Source organism: Tiliqua scincoides, chromosome 1, assembly GCF_035046505.1.
Source record: "Tiliqua scincoides isolate rTilSci1 chromosome 1, rTilSci1.hap2, whole genome shotgun sequence".
In the NCBI taxonomy this organism is placed as follows: domain Eukaryota; kingdom Metazoa; phylum Chordata; class Lepidosauria; order Squamata; family Scincidae; genus Tiliqua; species Tiliqua scincoides.
This window is the reverse complement of record NC_089821.1, coordinates 23,799,328-23,821,191: the sequence shown is the minus strand read 5'-3', so window position 1 is coordinate 23,821,191 and position 21,864 is coordinate 23,799,328. Positions and strand designations below refer to the sequence as shown.

Here is a 21,864-nt window from a genome sequence, read left to right as displayed (position 1 = left end):
TTTCCCTACAACTGGGAATCAGAAGAATATAGTCAGAGAAATATAGTTCAGAGGAACCTGGAGACAGAAGCAATCTTCTCATATCCTGTTAACTCCATCTTTGAAAAGCTGCCACAGAATAGAAAGTGCACTCATTCTGCTCCCAATAAGCACTTTTTCACTTTTCACACAAGTAATGCTCCACATCTTTCTGTAGCCTTTCACTATACAGTTCCAAAGTTGCTATTGTACCAGAATAATTTTCTTGGTATGAGATTCCCAGATTTTAAAAGAAACCCAACAAAGGGTACACCATAGGTATGGTAGCCTTTCCAAGAAGACATAATTCCAGGTAAATATGCTACAGCAGATGGGTTGGATCTATTCCCTGGTGACTGAGGATAGCCTGAATGCCAAGGTAGAGAATGGAAAAGCCTCATAATACCTTTAAACCCCTAGAGTCCAAAACTAGAATATGCCTTCCAAAAATACAGACCAGGCCCATTGTCTTGGCATGGATCTGAGGAACACATTATGTCTCCTATCGAACTCATGGCCATTGCCCCCAAACCTTGTGCCATTTTTGTAAGGATTTACAATAAGATTCCATTGAATATTTAGCCTCAACCTTTGTCTTCTTTTCTGTTATCCTATCCCATCTTCAGAACATTCCGTTTCCTTTCCTCCATCCAAAGCGTAACTCATCAGTACAACAGGTTCACACCCCTCTGTTCTTCTCCATTCCTGCTGCCAGTCTCAAACCAGGTAGTGTTCCCCATTAATTCCCTCACACTGGTCACAGGCACAATAGTTGGTGCCAACTTCAGTGCACTCCTTCCTTCAAGCTGTTGCCTTCTTAAAATTCTGCAAACACAGTGTATTGAGAGATAGCGACTTACTGAGAACAGACTAGAATATTTCTTCTGGAATGGCTGACTGAATGAACTTCCAAGAAAAATAAAAGTCATTGGTTTTCAGCTACTAGCAGAGATGCAGATAATAAATCTGGTTGCCTGCTACACGTGCTCATTTTGGGGATACGAAACCACATGCTGAATACTTAGGGGTTAGCCAGCTTTTTCCACAATAATAGACTAGGGCAGTTGATCCCAAACCGTTTAGTGCCAAGACTCACTTTTAAAAACGATAGTCTTTTGAGACCCACCTAGGATCAGAAGTGATATCATTAAGCAGGAAGCAATATCATTTAACTAGTCATGATCATAAATACGCACTTAGTTCTCACTCAATAGTTATTTAAGGAATTTATATCCCACTTTTCCACCCCGCTTAGGGGCCCTCAAGGTGGCTTACAAAATATCAATAAGCACTCATTAACTAACTGCAAATGATGGCCTGGGCTCGGCTTTGTCTGAGACAGGTTAACAAGCAGGGCTGCCAACTGATCAGGATGAAGAACAATATATCCAGACTTTTTCACAACCCACCAAAAATTGGCTCGCATCCTGCTGGTGGGTCCTGACCCACAGTTTGGGACCCACTGGACTAGGAAGCAGAAGCTCCCCTTGTTGAGTATTTTTTTCCCCAAATTTAAGAGCATTGGCCTTGGACTATTTGTCTAGGTAGCAGCTGCATCAAAGGGATGGAGCAGTTCCCATCACTCAACTTCTTCCTTTACCTTCGAGGGCAGCTCTGCTTGGGACTCCAGAGCAGCTGGTAAGTGAAAGAAGGGTGACGAGAAAGCAACATAGTACACAGATTCTGTACTTCCAGTCACTAAAGGAGAAACATGACATTTTCTCCTGCTAATTATTTACAGCTTGATATAATGCAGGGAAGATGTGCAGATCATGCACAACCATTGAGCAACAACTGCACATTTGCTGCTCTAATATAAACACCTCATCTGGAAAGGCCCTCAGCACACCACAGGTCAAGATTTCAATGAGAATGTTTGCACAATTATCAGACAACAGTGCTGTTCAACATTGCCAGCATCACTTATCCGTGCTCCCCCACCCCAGTCCTTCAGAAAGGTAATGCTGCCATCCGTAAAGGCTGGAATTCAAAAGGACAGCATAAATCAACTGCAGCCCAACCTCCTTTCGGGGATGAAAGAAACACTCAGCCTCGTGAGGAAGGCGCTTTCAAGGGCTGCCAGCTATGAGTAGAAGGGGGTAGTACAGGATTTTGCTTCTGACAGGTGCATTCCCCAAAGGAACAATGTTACTTCAGCTATTTAAAAAAACAAAAAAGAATAGGACTGAGCAAGGAGAAGGCAGATTGTGAAACCCTTTCATCCCTACACAGTTTCCTGATACCATCTTCCAGCCATCATCAGTTGGGCTTCTGCCCTATCATCAGAGAATGGGGAGGCAAGATGAATGCAGCAGCAACATAAGAAACAGAAGAAAAGGAAGCTCCCCTGCAGGCCAGCAATTATTTTCTGGATGGCCAGCCATTTCAGCTTCCCAAACCCCTCTTCAGTTCCCAACCTCCTCCAATCTATGATTTCTGCAAGTAGCATAATCTACAGTGACGACATAGAACCTCCCCCCTCCATTTATCCAGGACCATGATACAATTTGGTTCAGCATAGGAAAGGAAACTTCAGATTGTCAACCCCACCACCACAGTTCTGCATACTGCTAGACCAGTGGTTCCCAAATTAGGGCAACGCAACACCCCAGTCTCAGGGCCCTGGCCTCTGCCCCCTTAAGGGTGTGAGGAGGGGAGAATGGAACAAAGAGATCGCCTTAATCATGCTGCTTTCAAGGGGCTCAGGGGCTTTCCTGCACTCACCAGAGGCTGCAGCAGGCTCCTGGGTCTGCAGGGAGCCCTGCTCAAGCCTCCGCAGGGCCCCCCGAAGTGCACAGACACTCAATATAATGATTGTGAAACCAGAAGTGGCTTGCGATCATTATTTTGAGAGTTTGCATGCTTCGGGGAGCCCTGTGGAGGCTTGTGTGGGACTCCCCACACCCAGGCAATCGCTTCACTCCATTCCCCCCTCCTTTGCAAGAACTTACAGTGGGGCTCAAACTCCCAGAGAGTTTGAGAACTGCTGTCCTAGATAAGTGCCAGAACAGCCAAATGTTTCTTTGCAAAGTCCAGAATATTTTCTTCCAAACAAGGAAGAAAATGTCTTCTGTCTTTGCTCTCCCCTTGGAATACGCAAATGGACAGAAATTTCTTGAGAAGAACATGAAGACAAAAAATATGCCAATCTAAAGACAAAAGGAGAGATACAAAGACAAGCTATCTCATACTGGCAGACCAAATGCAAACCATAAGAAGTTCAGGATCAAAATGCATCACATGCTCCTATCCTGTGTGGGTCACCTACTCAATACAAGAAAAAGCTAAGCTGTTATGAACTTTTTTAGGCGAGAAAAAGGGGAGATTTGAGCTTACCTGTGAGGCTCCGTGCGCCTTTTAAAAGGCAGCAGCAGCAGAGCGGACCCAGCAGAGAACAGCCAAGCCCCTCCCCACAGACTCAACCGAGGAGGGTGAGGGGAGTCCTAAAGCTGTCTGGCCAGCTGCTGAAGCTCCCTTCCTGCCCCCGCAGGCAGAGGCTCAGCCTGCCCGCGTGCGCGCTCCCAGGGTGCTCAAAACGGCTGCCGTGGCCTGCTCCAGCACGGCAGAAGCACCAGGGAACCCAAGAGGTTGCAGGGAGGCAGTGCTGCAGAGCAAAACAGAGGGTAGACAAGCACTCCCTAAAAGGGGCTAATAACCCAGAACAGGAAGGACCTGATAGGGTCCAAAGAGGCGCTGGGCAGATAAGAGCACCAAGCAACTTGACCTGCTCGGTTGCCAGGCGAGGTCAGTCTGGGGAAAGCTCCACAGGAAACTTTTCTTTACCTGCCTGCCTGGGAAGAGGAGCTACCCATCCTAGGAAGACTGACTGAACCTGCCATGGAGAGCCCACCAGAGAAATGAGAACTAATGTTACAGAGCTTTGTGGATCATAAGAAAGTGGAATAAGAGGTTTTGTTTTTTTTAAACTCTTTCATCAAACTAAAGCTCAGAGTCACTCCATGAAACTAACTGGCCATAGATTCACAAATGGAGGAACCACTTCTTTGCACAACACATAAGAACAGCCCCACTGGATCAGGCCATAGGCCCATCTAGTCCAGCTTCCTGTATCTCACAGCAGCCCCACCAAATGCCCCACATGACTAATTCACTGCTACAACTCGGGGTGATGACCACTGGTCCAAATATCTTAAATATGGTGTGAGCCGCACTGTGCCTTGTGACCAGCCAGGTCAGAAAAGTGGGGCATGGGAGCCATCCCAACAATACAATGTTTGGTGGTAACGTCATAGCCGTAGGCTCTGCTCCCCTTGCCTCCAGAGTGTCCCCAGAGCCCAGCAGAGGCTACAGACATCTGGGGATTCTCTAGGTCTCCTAATGCCTAATAAGGCATTAAAAATGTCACTGTTGGTTTCACAGAGAAACCAAAATTTATTTTTTTTAACTGTCAGGCTCAGAGGACCCTACAGAGGGGACACGTGCAGGGAGGCCCTGCAGACTCAGTCTGCGAATAAGTGAATTTGCAGGATACGGGACCCTTGTAGTTCAATCTATTTTATAAATCACTTTCAACAGTCATTTCAATCTGGGTTTACAAGCAATCTGAAGAAGCAGCAGTGCTTTCCCCCAAGTGCAGAAAACAGCTGAAACTATATGGGATAGGGGCCCAAACTCAGGCCTAGAAGATGAGTAAAGGAGACCTAATCCCACTTGAGCCTTTGAGAAAAGAAGGATGGCTAGCATAAGATTTACTTAATTGGGGTTAGGGAGCCAGGCAGTCTCATCTTTTTATATGCTCTCCTAAAGGGCCTCTTGCGGATGTTATAAAAACATGACTAGCTCACTCTCAAAACTTAAATAAGGAAGTCCAAATTATGCAGGGTAAATTGGAATTATGAGTTATGAATGTTTAACATTTGACATCAGCAGCTGTCTAGCCACCCAACCCCATTTAGCATCAGGGCTAGCTCTGGGATGTGCCCATATCAATCACCTGGTTTACAGTCCATCTAATCATAAAAAAGTACACAGTTCTGCACTGGGAGAATAATATATTTAAATACTCCCCCCAACAAAAAAATAAACACTTTCTACAGGCAAAAAACAAACATTGCCATGAAGAAGGTTAAACTAGATCCCTTCTCCCTGATCTTTTTTGTATGTTTTTTTTTTGATGGGGGAGGTCAAGCTGCTCCATGATGAAGCAATTAAATGCTTTAAAGATCCAAAGACCAACTTATTCCTAGTAACTCACATATCCTGACACTTCTAGCAAAAAACTACAAGGGTCTGCATGGATTTCATGATGGCATTCCTGATTCAGAGTTGTTTTTCCTTAAATGTTCAAGAGGCTGAGCTACTTAAAAAAAACACAACAACCACCTTATTTTAATAACAACTGGAATAGTAATATTTATTGTTTAAATCAGCATTAGCAAGTACACCTGTTAAAAATAAATCAAATGCCTGCAGGCTCGTAGTCTAAAACCATGCTGTTAGTAGCTGGGCCATTATAACAATCTGCAGCTTCTTGCAGAAATACAAGAAGTAAAAAATGCTTCATGATTTAGGAAATTCAGTACTTAGACAAATACTTATCAGTCATTAGTGTCACCCTCTATATAAATGATTCTCAGCTAGCAATTGGAAATGCTTACCCCATACTATTGTTATTTTTTAGATTCATTAACTTCCAGAAATATTGCCTTCCTTCTCACAAAAACATCTAAAGTTCAAGAAACAAGGCCACATTTGCTCTCTCATCAGCTCAACCTCTGCTCAGACCAGATTGTCGTGAGGTTCAACTACAGTTTGGAGGCTGCAACCCCCCCTCCCAACTTCTCAACATATGCAGTCCTGAGCCCCAGCGTGACTAATCACCAAAGGCCTGTGCAGCAGCCGCCTGGAAGGGAATTTGCATGCCAGCTCTCTGGGGGAGAATTCTTCAGGCTCCTACCAGGGTTAGGCCATTAGCACTGGTTCAGAGCAGATACCATTGAACTGCTGCTACTCTCATGAGGCAACTGCTGGAAATGAAATTCCAACCCTACAGGGAGCAGCTTCTCAATTTAATACTCTCCCTAAATATGAAAAATGAGCTTCAGGTTAGGAAAATGAGAGGGGTGAGGTGGGGGAAAATGACAAAGAGAAACTCTTACATGCACAAAAGGGGCCTCTTATTCATTCTTCCGCAGGGAACAAGCATGTCCGCAAGTCCAGACAGAGGTGGGTTATGTTCACACTGGGCCACCAGCTTACAGCTGAAATGGGAACTGCTTGCTTCTACTGCTGCGGGGCTTACAATTTCATGAGTGGCAGTTTAGTTCAAATCAGAGTTGCTAGAGATCCAGTGCTTATTTTCAACATTCCAAAAGGGTGTTATATGAAGAACAACATGGATGATCCTGGTATTTCAGAGCTGTATGTCCACTTGAACATAATTAAATATAGAGCCAATAGGATATTGCGGCTAGCGTGTTGACTTCCACGAGGGAGATACAAATCCTTACTGTTATGCAGGACCAAAGAGACTACTGACACCAACAAAAGGTTTAAGGCCTTTATTGTTTGGAATGGAACCTTAACCAAATAAAAACACAACCTAGTTCCAAATTCCCTGAGGACCTGAGGCAGGCAGGCACTATGCAGGCAGGAGGCAGCAGGACTTGAGGCAAAGGGGCTGGGTGATTGCTCCCTGGTTCTCTGTGTGGCTCTTCCAGGGGCTCCTTGCTGCAACTCTCTCCTCAGCTCAGGTTTCAGCTTTCAGCAGCATGGTTTCTCCCAGCTCAGTCTTGAAGCTCCTCTCAGCAAGGCTTCCCTGGTGGTCTATCTAAGCCCAGTCTTGTGCAGCCCCTTTTATAGGCCTCTGCACGCAGCAGCCTCTATCTTCCCTCTACGGCAGGGGTGTCCAAAGTTTTTGACAGGAGGGCCACATCATCTCTCTGACACCACGTCAGGGGCCGAATTAATTTACATTTCAAATTTGAATAAATTTACAAAATGAATATATTAAAGATGAACTTATATGAATGAATGAAGGTCTTGCAGTAGTTCAAGGCCTATAAAAGGCCTGGCACAAACAAGGCTGGCCTTTCCTTTCCTGCTGCTACTGCATCACAGACGTGAAACAACAAGCAGTGGAGGAAGCCCTCATCCCACAGCTCACTCAAGAGGCCAAACAGTTGCCCTCACGCTGAGAGCAGTTGCATCGGGCCAGTGTGGGCTCCAACAAATCTCTGGAGGGCCAGAGGCTCATTGGAGGCTAGGGGCTCCCTGAGGACCACATAGAGAGGCCTTGAGGGCCGCAAGTGGCCCCCGGGCCGGGGTTTGGGCACCCCTGCTCTACGGGTACTGCAGCCTCCTCTCCTGCAGCAGTTTTCCCTCAGGTCCTCCTCAGTCAAACTCAACTTTTTTAACAAACTAGATCACTTTGAACCAGTCACCATCTCTCTTCAGCCTAGTCTACCTCACAGAGTTATTGAGAAGATAAAATGAGGGCAAAAGCAAGATCATATATGTTGCTTTGAGCTTCTTAGAGGAAAATATTAAAAAGTTTTTCTGAAATAGTTGGACGAGAGTCAGGATGGTGTAGTGGTTCAGGAGTTGGACTTAGCCCTGGAAGATCCAGGTTCAAATCCCCACTCAGTGACAAAGTTTCCTGGGTGACCTTAAACCAGTCATTATCTCTCAGCCTGATCTACCTCACAGTATTGATCTGAGAACAAAAGGAGGGGAGGAACTAGGTACACCACCTAGAACTCCTTTGAGGAAGGGTGGTATTAAAATGTGAAAAATAAAATGCTAAACCATCCATAGGATTTTCAGTATGAAAAGGTACAGCTTGCCTTGTTCTCTCTTGCCTTGAGAGATCTTGGGGTGGTGGTGGACAGGTCAATGAAAGTGTCGACCCAATGTGCGGCGGCAGTGAAGAAGGCCAATTCTATGCTTGGGATCATTAGGAAGGGTATTGAGAACAAAACGGCTAGTATTATAATGCCGTTGTACAAATCTATGGTAAGGCCACACCTGGAGTATTGTGTCCAGTTCTGGTCGCCGCATCTCAAAAAAGACATAGTGGAAATGGAAAAGGTGCAAAAGAGAGCGACTAAGATGATTACGGGGCTGGGGCACCTTCCTTATGAGGAAAGGCTGAGGTGTTTGGGCCTCTTCAGCCTAGAAAAGAGATGCCTGAGGGGGGACATGATTGAGACATACAAAATTATGCAGGGGATGGACAGAGTGGATAGGGAGATGCTCTTTACACTCTCACATAATACCAGAACCAGGGGACATCCACTAAAATTGAGTGTTGGGCGGGTTAGGACAGACAAAAGAAAATATTTCTTTACACAGCTTGTGGTCGGTCTGTGGAACTCCTTGCCGCAGGATGTGGTGCTGGCGTCTAGCCTAGACACCTTTAAAAGGGGATTGGACAAGTTTCTGGAGGAAAAATCCATTATGGGGTACAAGCCATGATGTGTATGCGCAACCTCCTGATTTTAGAAATGGGTTATGTCAGAATGCCAGATGCAAGGGAGGGCACCAGGATGAGGTCTCTTGTTATCTGGTGTGCTCCCTGGGGCATTTGGTGGGCCGCTGTGAGATACAGGAAGCTGGACTAGATGGGCCTACGGCCTGATCCAGTGGGGCTGTTCTTATGTTCTCAGACAAATCAGATAGACTAGAGACTAACACATAAGGGAATTACAGTATACAGATGCAATGAAGTAGGCGTCTGCTTTGGGACCTCTGCCTACTTGAGGTTCATTCCTAGGAAAACCCAGCAGAAGTTCTGAAACCTGCCTTTGCCCCTGAGGCCCAGAATTCAAACATCTCAAACAAGAAACCTGGATTTACAGCTCTGCTCCATCCCTGACTGCTAAGAGCCCTTGTTCCCCTGTAGACTGCCGGTTGAGGAAACAGGATACATCCAGAAATCACTCCACAATGCCAGATGCATAGATCAAAGCCAGAACTTCACCCATGCACTACAAAGAGGTGGGGCTGAACACCAAATAGGCCAAGCCCTATTCTCAGCTAGGTACAATTCACATTTCAGTTTGCATTCACAGAAGGATCTAAAAACTAGAAGGTGATACCTTCTGCTATCTAAAGATGGGCTTCAATTTTGGGGGAGGGGTTGTTACATGCCCTCCAACCACTATACCATATTACCCAATTTGGCTTCTATTGACTCTTCACCTAGCGCACTACCAAAAATGAACCACCTCTAATTTTGCTGTTATAAGGACTACTTCATGTCTATTTACTTCTGCTCTCTGCCTCGAAAGCACTCAGATCAGCACTGGAGAAAAATGTTAACAGCCAGCATACGTTAAAAAAGCAGGTGTAGGAGATAGGAACAGCTGTTTTGGTTTGTTTACTGTTTTCCCAGTAGCCTTCAGTGCATCTGCAATCTGTACTGCACATAGCAGAGGCTAATCAAAGTCAGTCTGCATAAACCTTCCTGCACTCTGTTTTAGGACTGTCACAAACTGCAGTCCTTGGAGCTCTTTCAACATGCTCACATCTGCCTTCCCCTTACCATCCAGACTGAGAAAGAACTGTGTGTGTGTGAGCGCGCGCGCCAAGCTCTGTACTCACTTCAGTTAGCCTTTCTGGTTTGGGCCTCTGGTTCCTCCTTGAAATTGAGATTGACCAATAGCGTAGTTAGAAGTGGGGAGAAATGGTAAGTATGGCAGGTGCCGCAGTGTGCCATGTAACTCGCCTTCCCACTCACCATCTTAGTCATTCCAGGCAACAATGGCAATGTGCCGGAGACACTATTTGGTTCGGTGAGTGCTTGCACACTACTGTTGCTGCCCAGAATGAAGTGGGAAGTGCCACTTACCCAGGGCGGTGCAGCACCCACACTACTTATCATTCCCCCCCACCTAAGCTACTGAGATGGACATTCTCTTGGCTTTGACTGAAACTGTCCTCATTATTCAGATTTTGAGCTTTTTAATTTTGACCTAAACTGGACCTAACCTTGAGCTGCTAACTATTACAAACCTATCTTTGTATCTTCGCTAACCAGCTGGGGAGCAGGTTCCTCTGTCAAGTGGATGGGGACCAAGCAGCCACACCAAGCAGCTGGGAGGTGGCAAAACAGCCAGTGATGTCCCCAGCCACTGCTGGTTGCAGGAAAGAGGGACTACCAGATAGGTGCTGGCCTCAGCCCTAAAAAAGTCTTGGGGAAGAAGGAGAGAGAGAGAGAGAGAGAGTGGAAGGAGGACAAAGGAACAAGAGGGAAAGATGCAGGACAAAGAGAGGAGAAGAGAGAAGAGACTGAGGAAACAGCAGAGCCTCTTTGGCTCAGAAGGGAAGAGAAGGACTAGCACACACCCAGCTTCCCACAGGGAGGGCTTGGCCAAGTGAGAAGGGATCTGGGTGCTGGGGCCCTGAAGGTGCAAGGGGGAAGCAAGAAGACACCAACTTGGGCAGTGGCTGTCCCTAGCACCCTACCTGAGTAGTCAGCTGCCCTGGAGTGGGGCCATGGTCACCCATACAGAAGCCCTGTACCCATTCCCCAGAGGAGCAGGGCGGAGTTGATATACCAGGCAGGTTGCCTGGGCGCTGTATAACCCCAGGAGACCATATCCAGGCTTGTATTTCTAACAGTGGGCTTCCACACAAGGACCTGCAAGGGAGGTGCAGGGCAGAGGCCAGAGAACGAAGGGGTGCACTTAAAAGGGAGGACAGCCAGCCCCTCCCTCCTGTTCTATTTGACTGTTTCACTCCAAATAAACAAGAACAAAGCACTACTGACTGCTTTTCAAGTCCCCTGGAAGTTGAGCTCCCACTGTGGGAGAAGGAAGTGGAGACAAAACACTTGCACAAACAACAAAAATGGCAGTCTCAGGGCTTATTTCAACATTCTTTTTTCTGCAGGAAGAGATCAGGAGTAAGCCACACCTTTTCACTACTCTCAGTGCTTCCTGATGGGGAGAACGGAATGCACAAACCATGTGACCTTGCAGCTGTTTGAATAAAGGATCTTCCCAACTCTGGGAAACTAAACTTTCTTCTTTCCCTCCTCATGCAACTCTGGCAATTATTTCTCCATATGAGGAGGAGAGGTAAGGAAAATGGGTGCACAAACTCAAGAACCAGCTCCTATTTCATTCAGGAGTTAAAATATTCATACAGCCTTCAGTCTGTCCTCTCTACTGTTGTACTAGGGGGGAGGTCAAGGGTGTGCCACAACCCCCTCCCTACCACCCATTTTTTAAAAGGCCTTTAAAGATTTTTCCAAGGTCTTTTGAGGGCTGCGGAGGCCTTGTGCGGTATCAAGGCCTCCAGAAACACCACATCATGGAGCGGTGGCACTGTGTTCCTGGTGCCAGCTAGTAAAGGGGCCAGGATTGCAACTGGTCCTCTAGCTGAGGACTCTCCTGTCACCACCATTTGCAGCCAACTGAGTACTGGAAAGCACAGTGGATAGAATTTCCTCTGAAGTATTGGCAACCCTATGTCCTTTCAAACCCAAAGATTTTCAGACACCTAAACTGCATGCAAGTCTAAAGCACCTTTAGAGTACAAACCAAGGTATAAGGCTAAGTTTAAAAAAAAGAAAACTAAAACCAAAACACAGGTGCCATTTCAAGTTCTCAAACAAAACAAATCTAAATTAAGAATCAAGAAATATTTGTTTCATATATAAAAGTAATCTAGATTTACAATATTAAATAAAGCATAAAATAAATAATCTTATTCGTCATGGTAGATAATGATTTTAGCTAGGGCCCCTGTAGTTTAATTTATAAAGTCTAAACAAATTCTAAGAGAAAAAGCAAACTTGCCCCATGCGTCTTTAACCCCAAACTCCTATTTCAGGCTACGCCCTCACTGAAATAATTACCCCTAGCTTTGAAATGGAAACCTAATTTGCCTTTCCTCACTCATTTACAAACTCCCCCAGAAGGTCTTGAAAGAAAGGTAATGGGTATGAAAACAAACTTCTTCCTTCCTTCTTCCCACCTGCGTTACGAAAGAAAGCTGGCCTTAGGAAGCCCTAGCCTACACAAAAACCGGGAAGTGCCTGACCAAACAGTAATTATAAAACTCAAACGTTCTAGTCAAGACATTTTTTTAGAGATCAAAATGCTACCATTTTTGTCAGGAAAACGTCCAGTGTGGGAGAGCTTTCTAATCCATTGCATTTCTGAGAAAGACGGCACTTGAGCTGTCATAGAGGAGGATCTAGATGCAGTGTAGCGTAATTTCAGAACTGGGAAATAATACTTTATAAAAAGGATTGCTCTAGAAATGAGTTTGTATTCTTTTGTACCTGAGATAGGGAGAAATACAGTTATTAGACATGCAGACATTTGGCTTTTGGTGTGCTTGCTGACCACATTATAATTTTGTCTGTTTGGGGGGAAAAGTTGAGATAATTGTGGTTCAGCAAATGTGTTAGAACAGGACCAATAACATTAATAAATGTTGCTGAGAAGATAATCTTGAAAGTCAACGTTAAGATAAAGGCAGATATAACATTTCAAAGCAGTAGGGCTTCTTTGGAATGTCATTTCCATTGTTTCTATGTATACTGATTGTATAATCAGGAGACTCTCAGCTTAAAATAGTGACCTACAACCCAATCCTATCTAACTCCCCATGTAGCGATGCAGCCGTGTCAACAGGGTGCATGCCTCATCCTGTGGGGGAGATTTGGGCCATGAAGGCCTCCTCGCAGTAAGGAAACATTTGGTCCCTTGCCTGGGGGAAAGCCCCTGCTACCAATCTGGGTTTACTTGTATCTGTGCCTGCAACATAGCTGGGGCAAGTCCAAGTGGACCCAGGAAGGCGAACTGAGAAGGAAAGGGGGGATAGGATACCGGTAGTGCCACTGTCACTGATACTGCCACTTTCCAGGCCTTAATCTGCCCTCTCCTTGCCCTGGTCTCATAAGCTGCTGATCTAGTCAGTGCTTGCTTCAGTTTGGGTTGAATGTCTTTTTTCTCCAGGTTGTCTATTATTTCCTCAGTGACTCCAGTTAGGAAAATTCTACATTTAGGTAGTCATACGAGTTGTCTTGTGAGTCTATTTCTAACTTCAGTTTGCCATCAGTATGAAAAGGTGGGCAGTAGCCTAAAGAAGTGAGGAAGAAGCAAGACTAATAAATAAACCAGACTTTGATATGCTGGTATGTATGAATGTTGGAAGGCTTTAAATATTCTGCTGAACTGATTTTATATTAGTTTTTTTTTTTTTTAATGAGGTGGACAGATCAAGGCTTTAGGACAAACTGATCTAGATATAGAGAAGAGACTACTGTTTCTTATTAGGAAGCTTTATTCAAATACATCTTGCCGAGTTAGGCTCACCGTTGGAGGTGATCTAACTGAGGAAATTTTGATGAACAAAGGTGTCAAACAAGGCTGCCTCCTAGTGCCTATGTTGTTCAATTTGTTTTTAAATGATTTATCCACTAATTTGGAAGGAGTACAGGGTCATCACCCTAAACTTGGAGCTTGGCATGTCCCATTGCTACTGTATGCTGACGACACTATCATTCTATCACAGACACGTATTGGTCTTACTAGGTTGATGAGTAAATGTGTGAGCTATTTGACAGCCAACAAACTTCATTTAAATTATGAAAAATCAAAAATTTGGGTATTTGCCAAAACTTGAAAGCGTTTATGTGGAAATTCAATGGCCATACTATTGAACAAGGCAAATATCTGGGTATACACTTTTCATACAACCATTCTTGGGTCAGCCATCAAAATATGATTCTAAGCGCAGCAAAAAATCATTAACATTAACCTGAAAAATCATTCAGGTCATTAACCCTTTTTTTTTATAATCAAGGCAACTCTTACGTACCTGCAGCGCTCCCAGTGTTCAAGGTTAAAATCATTTTCCAAGTTCTATAAGGAGTTCCCATATATGGGATCACTTGGTTGACCAGTTGCAAGCAACATTCTTGAGAAAAATTTTAGGCCTCCAAAAGTGCTGCTCTGTGTCTTGAGACAGGTCAACTCCAGATTGAGACCTGGGCATGGCCTAGAACATTTAAGTTCTGACTTAAGAGTCTACTATAACAGGGAACAGAACACTGTTCTTCACTGTCTCTCGGAAGACAGGTCTCCTATAGTGGGCTCCTCTAACCCTGAGAAAAAATCAGAATAATGGGTATTGAATTTGATTCCCTGGGATCCTTACCCCAAATGGAAGCCTACAGGGTTCTCAAGAGACAGCTCCTAAATATTCAAATGGCAGAGTATGTTAAGTGCAGCAAACAAGACTTGTTCGCCATTGAATAGCCAGATCTCATTTATGGCCAGTCAGCCTGCACAGTGCCTGTATCTCCTTGAATCTCCACAGAAACAAAGGGCTTTTTCTTTGGCAAGATGCAATGTTATGCCTTCAGCTGTAACGACTGGAAGATATAAGGGAATCCCTTATAATGAAAGGCGTTGTGTGTGTGAGCTGAGAGAAGTCAAATCGTTAGCCCACATAATTTTGTATTTTCCACTGCACTCTGAAACTTGTTTGAATTTTCTAGACCTATTGTAGCATTTAAAGAAAAAGTATGATAGCCACAAGAACAAGATCCTAAAGTATATCTTGTCAGTTAATGCTCCAGACTCAGTAGAAAAGGTAGCTACTTTCTTGAGTCAGTGTTGAAGAGTAGCAGGTCAAGATCTGGAACACAGGGGGTTAACCAATTACTATCATTATAAAGCTAGGTGTAATGCACTTTTATCAGCAGTTCTTTTGGGGCGTTATGCAAGGCGTCCCTATTCAGAGAGACTGTGCCCCTGCCCTCAAAATGTGGTGGAGACAACTGCCCACATTGTTTTGCAATGTCCATACTATGACGATTTGAGATCTAAATTTATCTCCCCGATTTTCGGTATTGAAACGGGAATGCAGGTGGAGGAGCAGCTTGCTTTTCTGCTTTCTGATGTTTACTCTGATATATCACTCAGGGTTGCCCGCTTCTGTTATGCTGCACAGTTGGTAAGGAAGAAAATTGAGAGTGTAAATCTCTGATTTTATGATTTTACATATGTGTAATGGGGTGTTGGTTTTAATTCTGTGTATTTTGTTTTGTTGTTTGTAACGAGCTGGTCGGATGACCGTAAATAAAGTATCTCTCTACTATCATTATGATTTGCATCTGTACTTGTGGCTGATACTGTAATTGTTGTTCTTTGCTTGTCTGTTTACACACACACACATACACCTTTATTGGCATGCATATATATATATGCGAATACATGCATGCATATAAGGGCTTCTAAGTCTATATTAGTTTTTATTCATTCTGTGCCACTGTTTTATTGGGGTGAATACATTTCAAATCATTTTTAATATTTTTTGGGAAGCTGCATTGTGAATCCAGTCTTGTAATCTGAATTTATGTTATTTTTAAATGAAAAGTAGGATACAAATATAGAAAATAAGAAAACATACAATAAATTCAGATTGCAAGGCTCGGTTCACATCACAGCTGATAATTTTATGTGAATACTTTTACCCTAAAATTGCTAGCAAACAGGATGATGTTCCAAAAGACTAAATGTTTTCAGAATGGGGAGGGGATAGAAGTCAATAAACAAATGTAAGCTAATAGGAGCAAATAAAAGCAGTAGAAGTATTGAAGGAAAAAGTATGGGTGGGGTAGACGTTTGCCTGTATTCATGGTTTCAGGTAACTGTGGAAGGTTTCAGAACAGAACTCATGCCCATATGGGAGTACATCTGTGCATGCATGCGTGCGCATGCACACACAGAGTATTTATTTAAAAAATTTTATACCCTCCTTTCCTCTGCTGGAGCAGATGCCCAAGGTGGAGTACAATGTTAGACTTTAAACAAAGAATAAATACTACAAAAAAAAAATCACAAACACTGCAATATGAACAATAAAACAATAAATAAAAGCAAAATAAGGGTGCAATCCAAACGTTCGGCTGACTGAAGTCCCTTGGGCTGGCCTGGGAGGGTCCCAAATGTGCTGTAAAGCACGTTTGCACCTCCTCAGGAGGAAGCCAGGCCAGTGCCCCCAGAAGCGCTGGCCTGCGGAGGCAAATGGAGGCCCCCACGCCAGCTTCCTCCCGGCTCCTTGCACTGGCTTGGATGAGTCCACGCAAGGGTGACAGGTAGGTGAGGGGGAGGGAGGGAGGCGTTCCTGGGCAGGGGGAGGGAGGGTGATGGGCAGCCCTAGGGGCGGGCGCACGGGGAGCCAGAGGCAGGGCTGGGATCCGAAAGTTATGTTGGATCCCAACCCCCATCCCCGGGGAGAATGGAGCGGCTTCAAGCTGCTCCACTCTCCTCAGACTTGTGCCACCTCAGAAGGTGGTGCAAGTTCAAGGAGACCCATTGGGGCCAGCAGCCCTTATCCAGGGGTAAGGAGAAGAGTTTCCCCTTGCCTCTGGCTAAGCTGCTGCTGGCCACAATCCTGGCTGTTCCAGGACAAGTATGGATTGAGCTCTGAGGGCATACAGAGGCAGGGAGCAGATAGACGACATCTCTCTCTCTCTCTCTCTCTCTCTCACACACACACACACACACACACACACACACACACACACACACCACTAAACTGAAATGTTTTGAGCTGTTGCCAAAAAGCCTTGAGGGAGGGGGTAGTTCTTAGTTAGCCTGGTAGGGAATTTAGGTAGTCATACAAGTTGTTCTAGTGAATCTATTTCCAATTTCAGTTTGCCATCACTATTATATTATATTATATATTATAATGTTAACATATCTGCAAAGACAAAATGTATATAAAATGCCAGCAGTTTTAAAGGCAAGATTCCTAGTACAAAACTTAATATTGATACAATATGCAAACAAGGAACCCACTGGAATAATGAAAAAAATCAGCTGAGATAAAGATCAGCAGATCCAGCTAAAAGACAAAGGAAGTTGTAGCCCACATGATTCTGCATTCTATATGTTAAAGATGACACAGATTTCAAATGGGTAACAACCTTAACAAGAAACACAAGTTATCTACTAAATCACTACAGCCAGAAATCGAAGGCCAAACAAATTGGACTGTCTGAGCAACATATTGCAGATTACATGACCAAAATTTGGATGGTAATCTTCAAGTACAAAAAGAAATCCGGGGGACTACAGAAGTAGAAAGTCTTTTAACTGTTACCTCAATTACATTCACACTGATTCAGTTAATGTACACTCAAAACACAACAAAGAAACAAAGCATCTAGACGAGCTACTTTCAACCACTGTGCCTCGGCAGTCTGGGGGAGGGTCATTTATTAGTAGGCCCACTGGGGTATGTGAACCCTCCACCCCCGGTAGCATGGTATGCCTTGTCAATTCTAAAAAAAGATGATGTGCCTTGACAATTTTAGCACCTTGTCAGTGTGCCATTAGATGAAAAAGATTGAAAACTGCTGGTCTAGATAAAAACAGGGTCCAATTCTATCCATCTTTCCAGTGCTGATGTAGACTCACTGCAGCTCCAGGGTAAGCAAATAAATATTCCCTTACCTTGAGGAGACCTCCATGTCCACCCCCTCACCACAGAATGCAGCCACATCAGCACTTGAAAGTTGGATAGTGTGCTTCCACTATCCTAAATAATTGTGCTTTGGAGTAGTGTGGACTGCTTTGGAGTAGTCATAAAACCAAAAAGAGCTGTCACTAGGACAGTGGTTTTCAGACTGGGGCTGAGGGCCCAGGCCTCTTTCCCCTTAAGGGGCGGGGGCAGGGGGGAGGCAGGGAGGAGGCAGTGAGGCGATCCCCAGGATCGCACCTCTCAGGATGGCTGCAGGGACTGGGTTGTACACACCAGTCCCTGCAGCAGCCTGTCGGAGGTGTGGGGAGCCTTGTGCAAGCATCTGCAGGGTTACCCAGGTCATCAGAAGTGAAATTGGAGCGATCACGCTCCACTTCCGCAAAACCAGAAGTGGAGCACAATCGCTTCACTTTCACTTCTAACTAGCTGGGGAGCCCTGCAGACGCTCGCGCAAGGCTCCCCACATAGGCTGCTGCAGGGACTGGTGAGTGCAACCCAGTCCCTACAGCCCTCCTGAGCGGCGCAATCCTGAGGATCACAACACTGCCTCCCCCGCCCCGCTGCCTCCCCCCGCCCCTGCAAGGACTTACAGCGGTGCAAACTCTCCTAGAGAGTTTGAAAACTGCTGCACTAGGAGGTGAGACTTGCAAACTGGTGTAAGACATGTTGTTGCAAACTGCAAACTGCATTTATCTATATTCATGCCTGCTTTATGGTCACACTGAAAATCATCCAATGCGGTTAAGCTAGATCTAAGACTGGATGGGTTGTTATCCTCTCTAGCCCCACAAATTACCAAACAACCTCTTCTCATTATGGAAAAAAAAATAAGCAAACATTAAATATGGATTAAATTGAGTTCCACTCAAGTTCCTCTGAATGAGCTGTGGATCCAGGATCAATACTGCCTTACAACACTAAGTATCTGGAGCATGTACTTGAACTGCTATTATCTTTTGAGTAAGTTGGCTCCCAGGATCCTGCTGAGAACAAGGTACTCTTTTTAATAGTGCAGAATTTATATAATCTTTCAAACAATGACAGATGTTTGATGGGCATGTCTTCTCCTGGAATGTTTTGCCAACTTCATACAGACCCAGTGATGTGCCATGACGTTCTGTGCTGGTGAGAATGTCACGTGACCTGGAAATGAAGTAACACTTCTGGGTCACTGGGCCCCCAAATGTGACTCGAACCTTGTTCTGTTACATCTGGAGCCTTTTTGTGGCCCGTAGAGGCTGTGTGCAGCCTCTTCGGGCTTCAAAAAGCCCTCCAAGGTGTTTAAAGGCACTTCCAGTTTTCTCTGAAAAGCAGAAGAACAAGTCACATCCATCATTTGGGGCTGAAAGATCCAACCATCTCTATCTCTTTCTTCTCCATAGCTTTTTTAGTCACATCTACAGCTGCAAAAATAATGGGTATTAGAGTTAGGCCTTTAACTCAGCCTCTGAACAGTTGCATTGGTTTTCCATTTTAATGCTTACAGATGCCTCCCCTGTCTTCACATAAATCCACTGCATTTAAAAATGAAAGAATGATGAAGGAAATCCCCCCCACACACACCTGCAAATAGATCAAAGATGACAAGCAGTTTGGGGTAGAAGAGAAAAGGAAATTGGACTACGGTCAATATTCAGTAAGATAATGAAAACCTGACAAATACAAAACTGGCTCATAAAGGAGGAGTCCAGCCAGCATAGAGCTGTTTGTCTGTATTAGGGAGTGAGGATCCTTGCATGAGAAACAAAGTGCTGCAAATGAAGCTAGACTAAAGATATTCACAGAGGGAGGCGTATAGAGGTAGTCATCATGGCCATGTAGCATGTAAGCTTAATTAAGAAACCACAGCTAAGAAAACCCCACATCACAGCACACACCATTCATGCAGCCCACAGCAGACACACCCTGAGCAATTACCACAGGTAAAATTAAATGGCACAATTTAAGATCTGCATCTGATACACAGCACTCCTATCTTCCAGGTTATTTCTTAGAACCCAGTTTACTCAGTTCACACCTTACGTAGTCTGAGCATTCCTAGCCCATTCTGAATCCCCCTGCAGCACACAAGTGAGTTGCCCTCTCTCTCTGCAGAACACCATCTTCTTAACAGCTTGGGCATACAAGGCAGCACTTGCCACCTCAGAACCAGTTCAATTAGTTGCTGTCATACCCCCTCCACAACAACCGAGTAACAACTGGAAGTAGTGGGAACTGCACTGGGCAGGAATGAATGTTGGCAAGATGGGAATAAGAGAATAAGATACAAGGAACGTGAATTCAATTACTTAGCTGCTTTGATTTAGTTTTTGGATTCAGTCTTTCATTTTGTTTTTGCTTTTCATGTCCTTCTGGGAAAGGAATTTTATTTTGCTTATGCACAATTATTGTAACCTGATTCCCGAAGTCTCTATTTTTTTGTTATCCTACTGATATTTAAAGAGTTCTCTGCTTCACAAAGCTCTGGTCCTTCTGTTCATGTAGCAGAGTCATTTGACTTTATTGATTTTACCATCCAACTTCCTAGGCAGTTTATCCCAATGTTGAATTGCTTTTTTATCAATAGTGCTTGCTTCTTGATGTACCTTCAGTGGAGAGGATGACCATTAATTTTTTGGCAAGGGCTTGGACATGTTCTTACAAAATTAAAAAAAATTGAATTTTGAAGAGAACATGTTTATTATTCCTCATTTTAATACAGCACTGCACCAATTTTCCCACATTCTGGGTTGTGCTAAAGACATCTGAGGCAGAAAGGCGTGTGTGTTTCTTGTGAAATCAGTTGTCAACTTCACAGAAATGTTACAGAAATAGCTGCACAAGAGATGGAAAAAAGCAGCCACCCAGAGTCTGCCTTCTCTACTCACCATCTTTTGGGAGGAATTAAGCATTGCTGATAGCACCAGAGGCAAAAGTAAAGGCTGGGGACACAAGCACATCCTGACCACAAATGCTAACTACAGAGCCCACACAATCTAATTAAACAAGGAGCTGTCTCTCACAACAACTACTGCTTTCCAAGAACCCTCAACAAGAAAAAATGCTTTGAGAACAGACATATTGCAACATGTCCCAAATTACAACATGTCATTGACTCTGGATTCTATGAAACTGGAAGAAAATCTTAGCCTAGAAAATCTTAGTCCAGATACCTTGGCAAGCCTATGTTGCTATGGGGGCAAAAAGTAATTTGCATCTTTCTAGTACAGTGAGTATTAGAAAGGCATGTGGCAGGGATGGCCAAACTTGCTAAACATGAGAGCCACATATGATAAACTTCAGATGTTTGAGAGCTGTAATATGTTAGAAGCATTTAAATTCTTAAATATATTTACTCATTGTGAACTTTAAATTTATGCTTTAATCCAGTGGACTCTCAGTTTATACCCAGTAAATAATTATAAAGCTAACACATTTCTTTTTTTACCTTTAATTTTAACTGTAATGCAAAAAGGACATAAGCCAACAAATTTCCAAGAGCCACACATTATATATCAAAGAGCCTCATGTGTTTCATGACCTGCAGTTTGGCCATCCCTGGCATAAGGATAAATCTTCATCTTGAACTCCCTCCCTCCCACCCTGTTCCCTCAGAATAATAGACTATATCCTTACTGCAGCCATCTTCATCACTATGGTCCCCACAGTCGTTGTCGCCATCACACTGCCACTGGGCAGGGATACAAGTGCATTCTCCAAAGGCACTAACTGCACAGGTGAAGTGGTTGCGTCCACAAGAACATTCTGCACTGCTCCTAGCTGCTCCTGCAGGGAGGAAACAACAAGTGTGGCTTAGATGTACAACAAGAAAGGGACTCACATTCACATGATGCACAAAAACATCATAAAAATGACATTACAACTCTCTCTCATATAAACCACAAAAGTGAAGAAACTTCACATTTCACAGGGTGAAACTCAGAAAGCTGAGATGCACTTGACTGGAAGTGATGACAAAGAGAACAACAGTGAGACCCAGGAATCCACGGGTCTGGCACACATGGATTTGACTCACTGTGGATGCCAGCAGATACCAGGGTACGATTTAAAATCCCTTTAAACACAAAAAGTACGAAAATCAGGTTTCCTACCATTTCGCAGCTAAACTGCACTATTTCCAAGCCTTTTCAGCTATATTTAGATCTAAAAGACCCACTTCAGGATAGCACAGAGGTTCCTTGATCCTCCCAGCCTCAACCCAGAATGCATTGTGACCCCTCATATTTTGAAACACAAAGCAAAGCCGGTCTTTCCTTCGCTGCCACTGCTGCTTCAAACGTGAAACAGCAAGCAGTGGAGGGAGCCGTCAGCCTGCAGCTCATGCATGAGGTTGAACAGTCGCCCTCATGCTGCGAGCAGTTGCATCGGACCAGT

At 44.3% G+C, this 21,864-nt stretch overlaps 1 protein-coding gene across 1 annotated transcript in view; it reads right to left on the bottom strand.

The window, feature by feature from the left end:
* The window catches only part of LRP4 (LDL receptor related protein 4), a 134,124-nt gene that overhangs the window by 51,465 nt on the left and 60,795 nt on the right, over window positions 1-21,864 (bottom strand). The window contains exon 2 of the mRNA XM_066633806.1: window positions 21,106-21,255. Coding sequence (XP_066489903.1) covers window positions 21,106-21,255 — 150 coding nt within the window. The remainder of the gene's footprint in view (window positions 1-21,105; window positions 21,256-21,864) is intronic.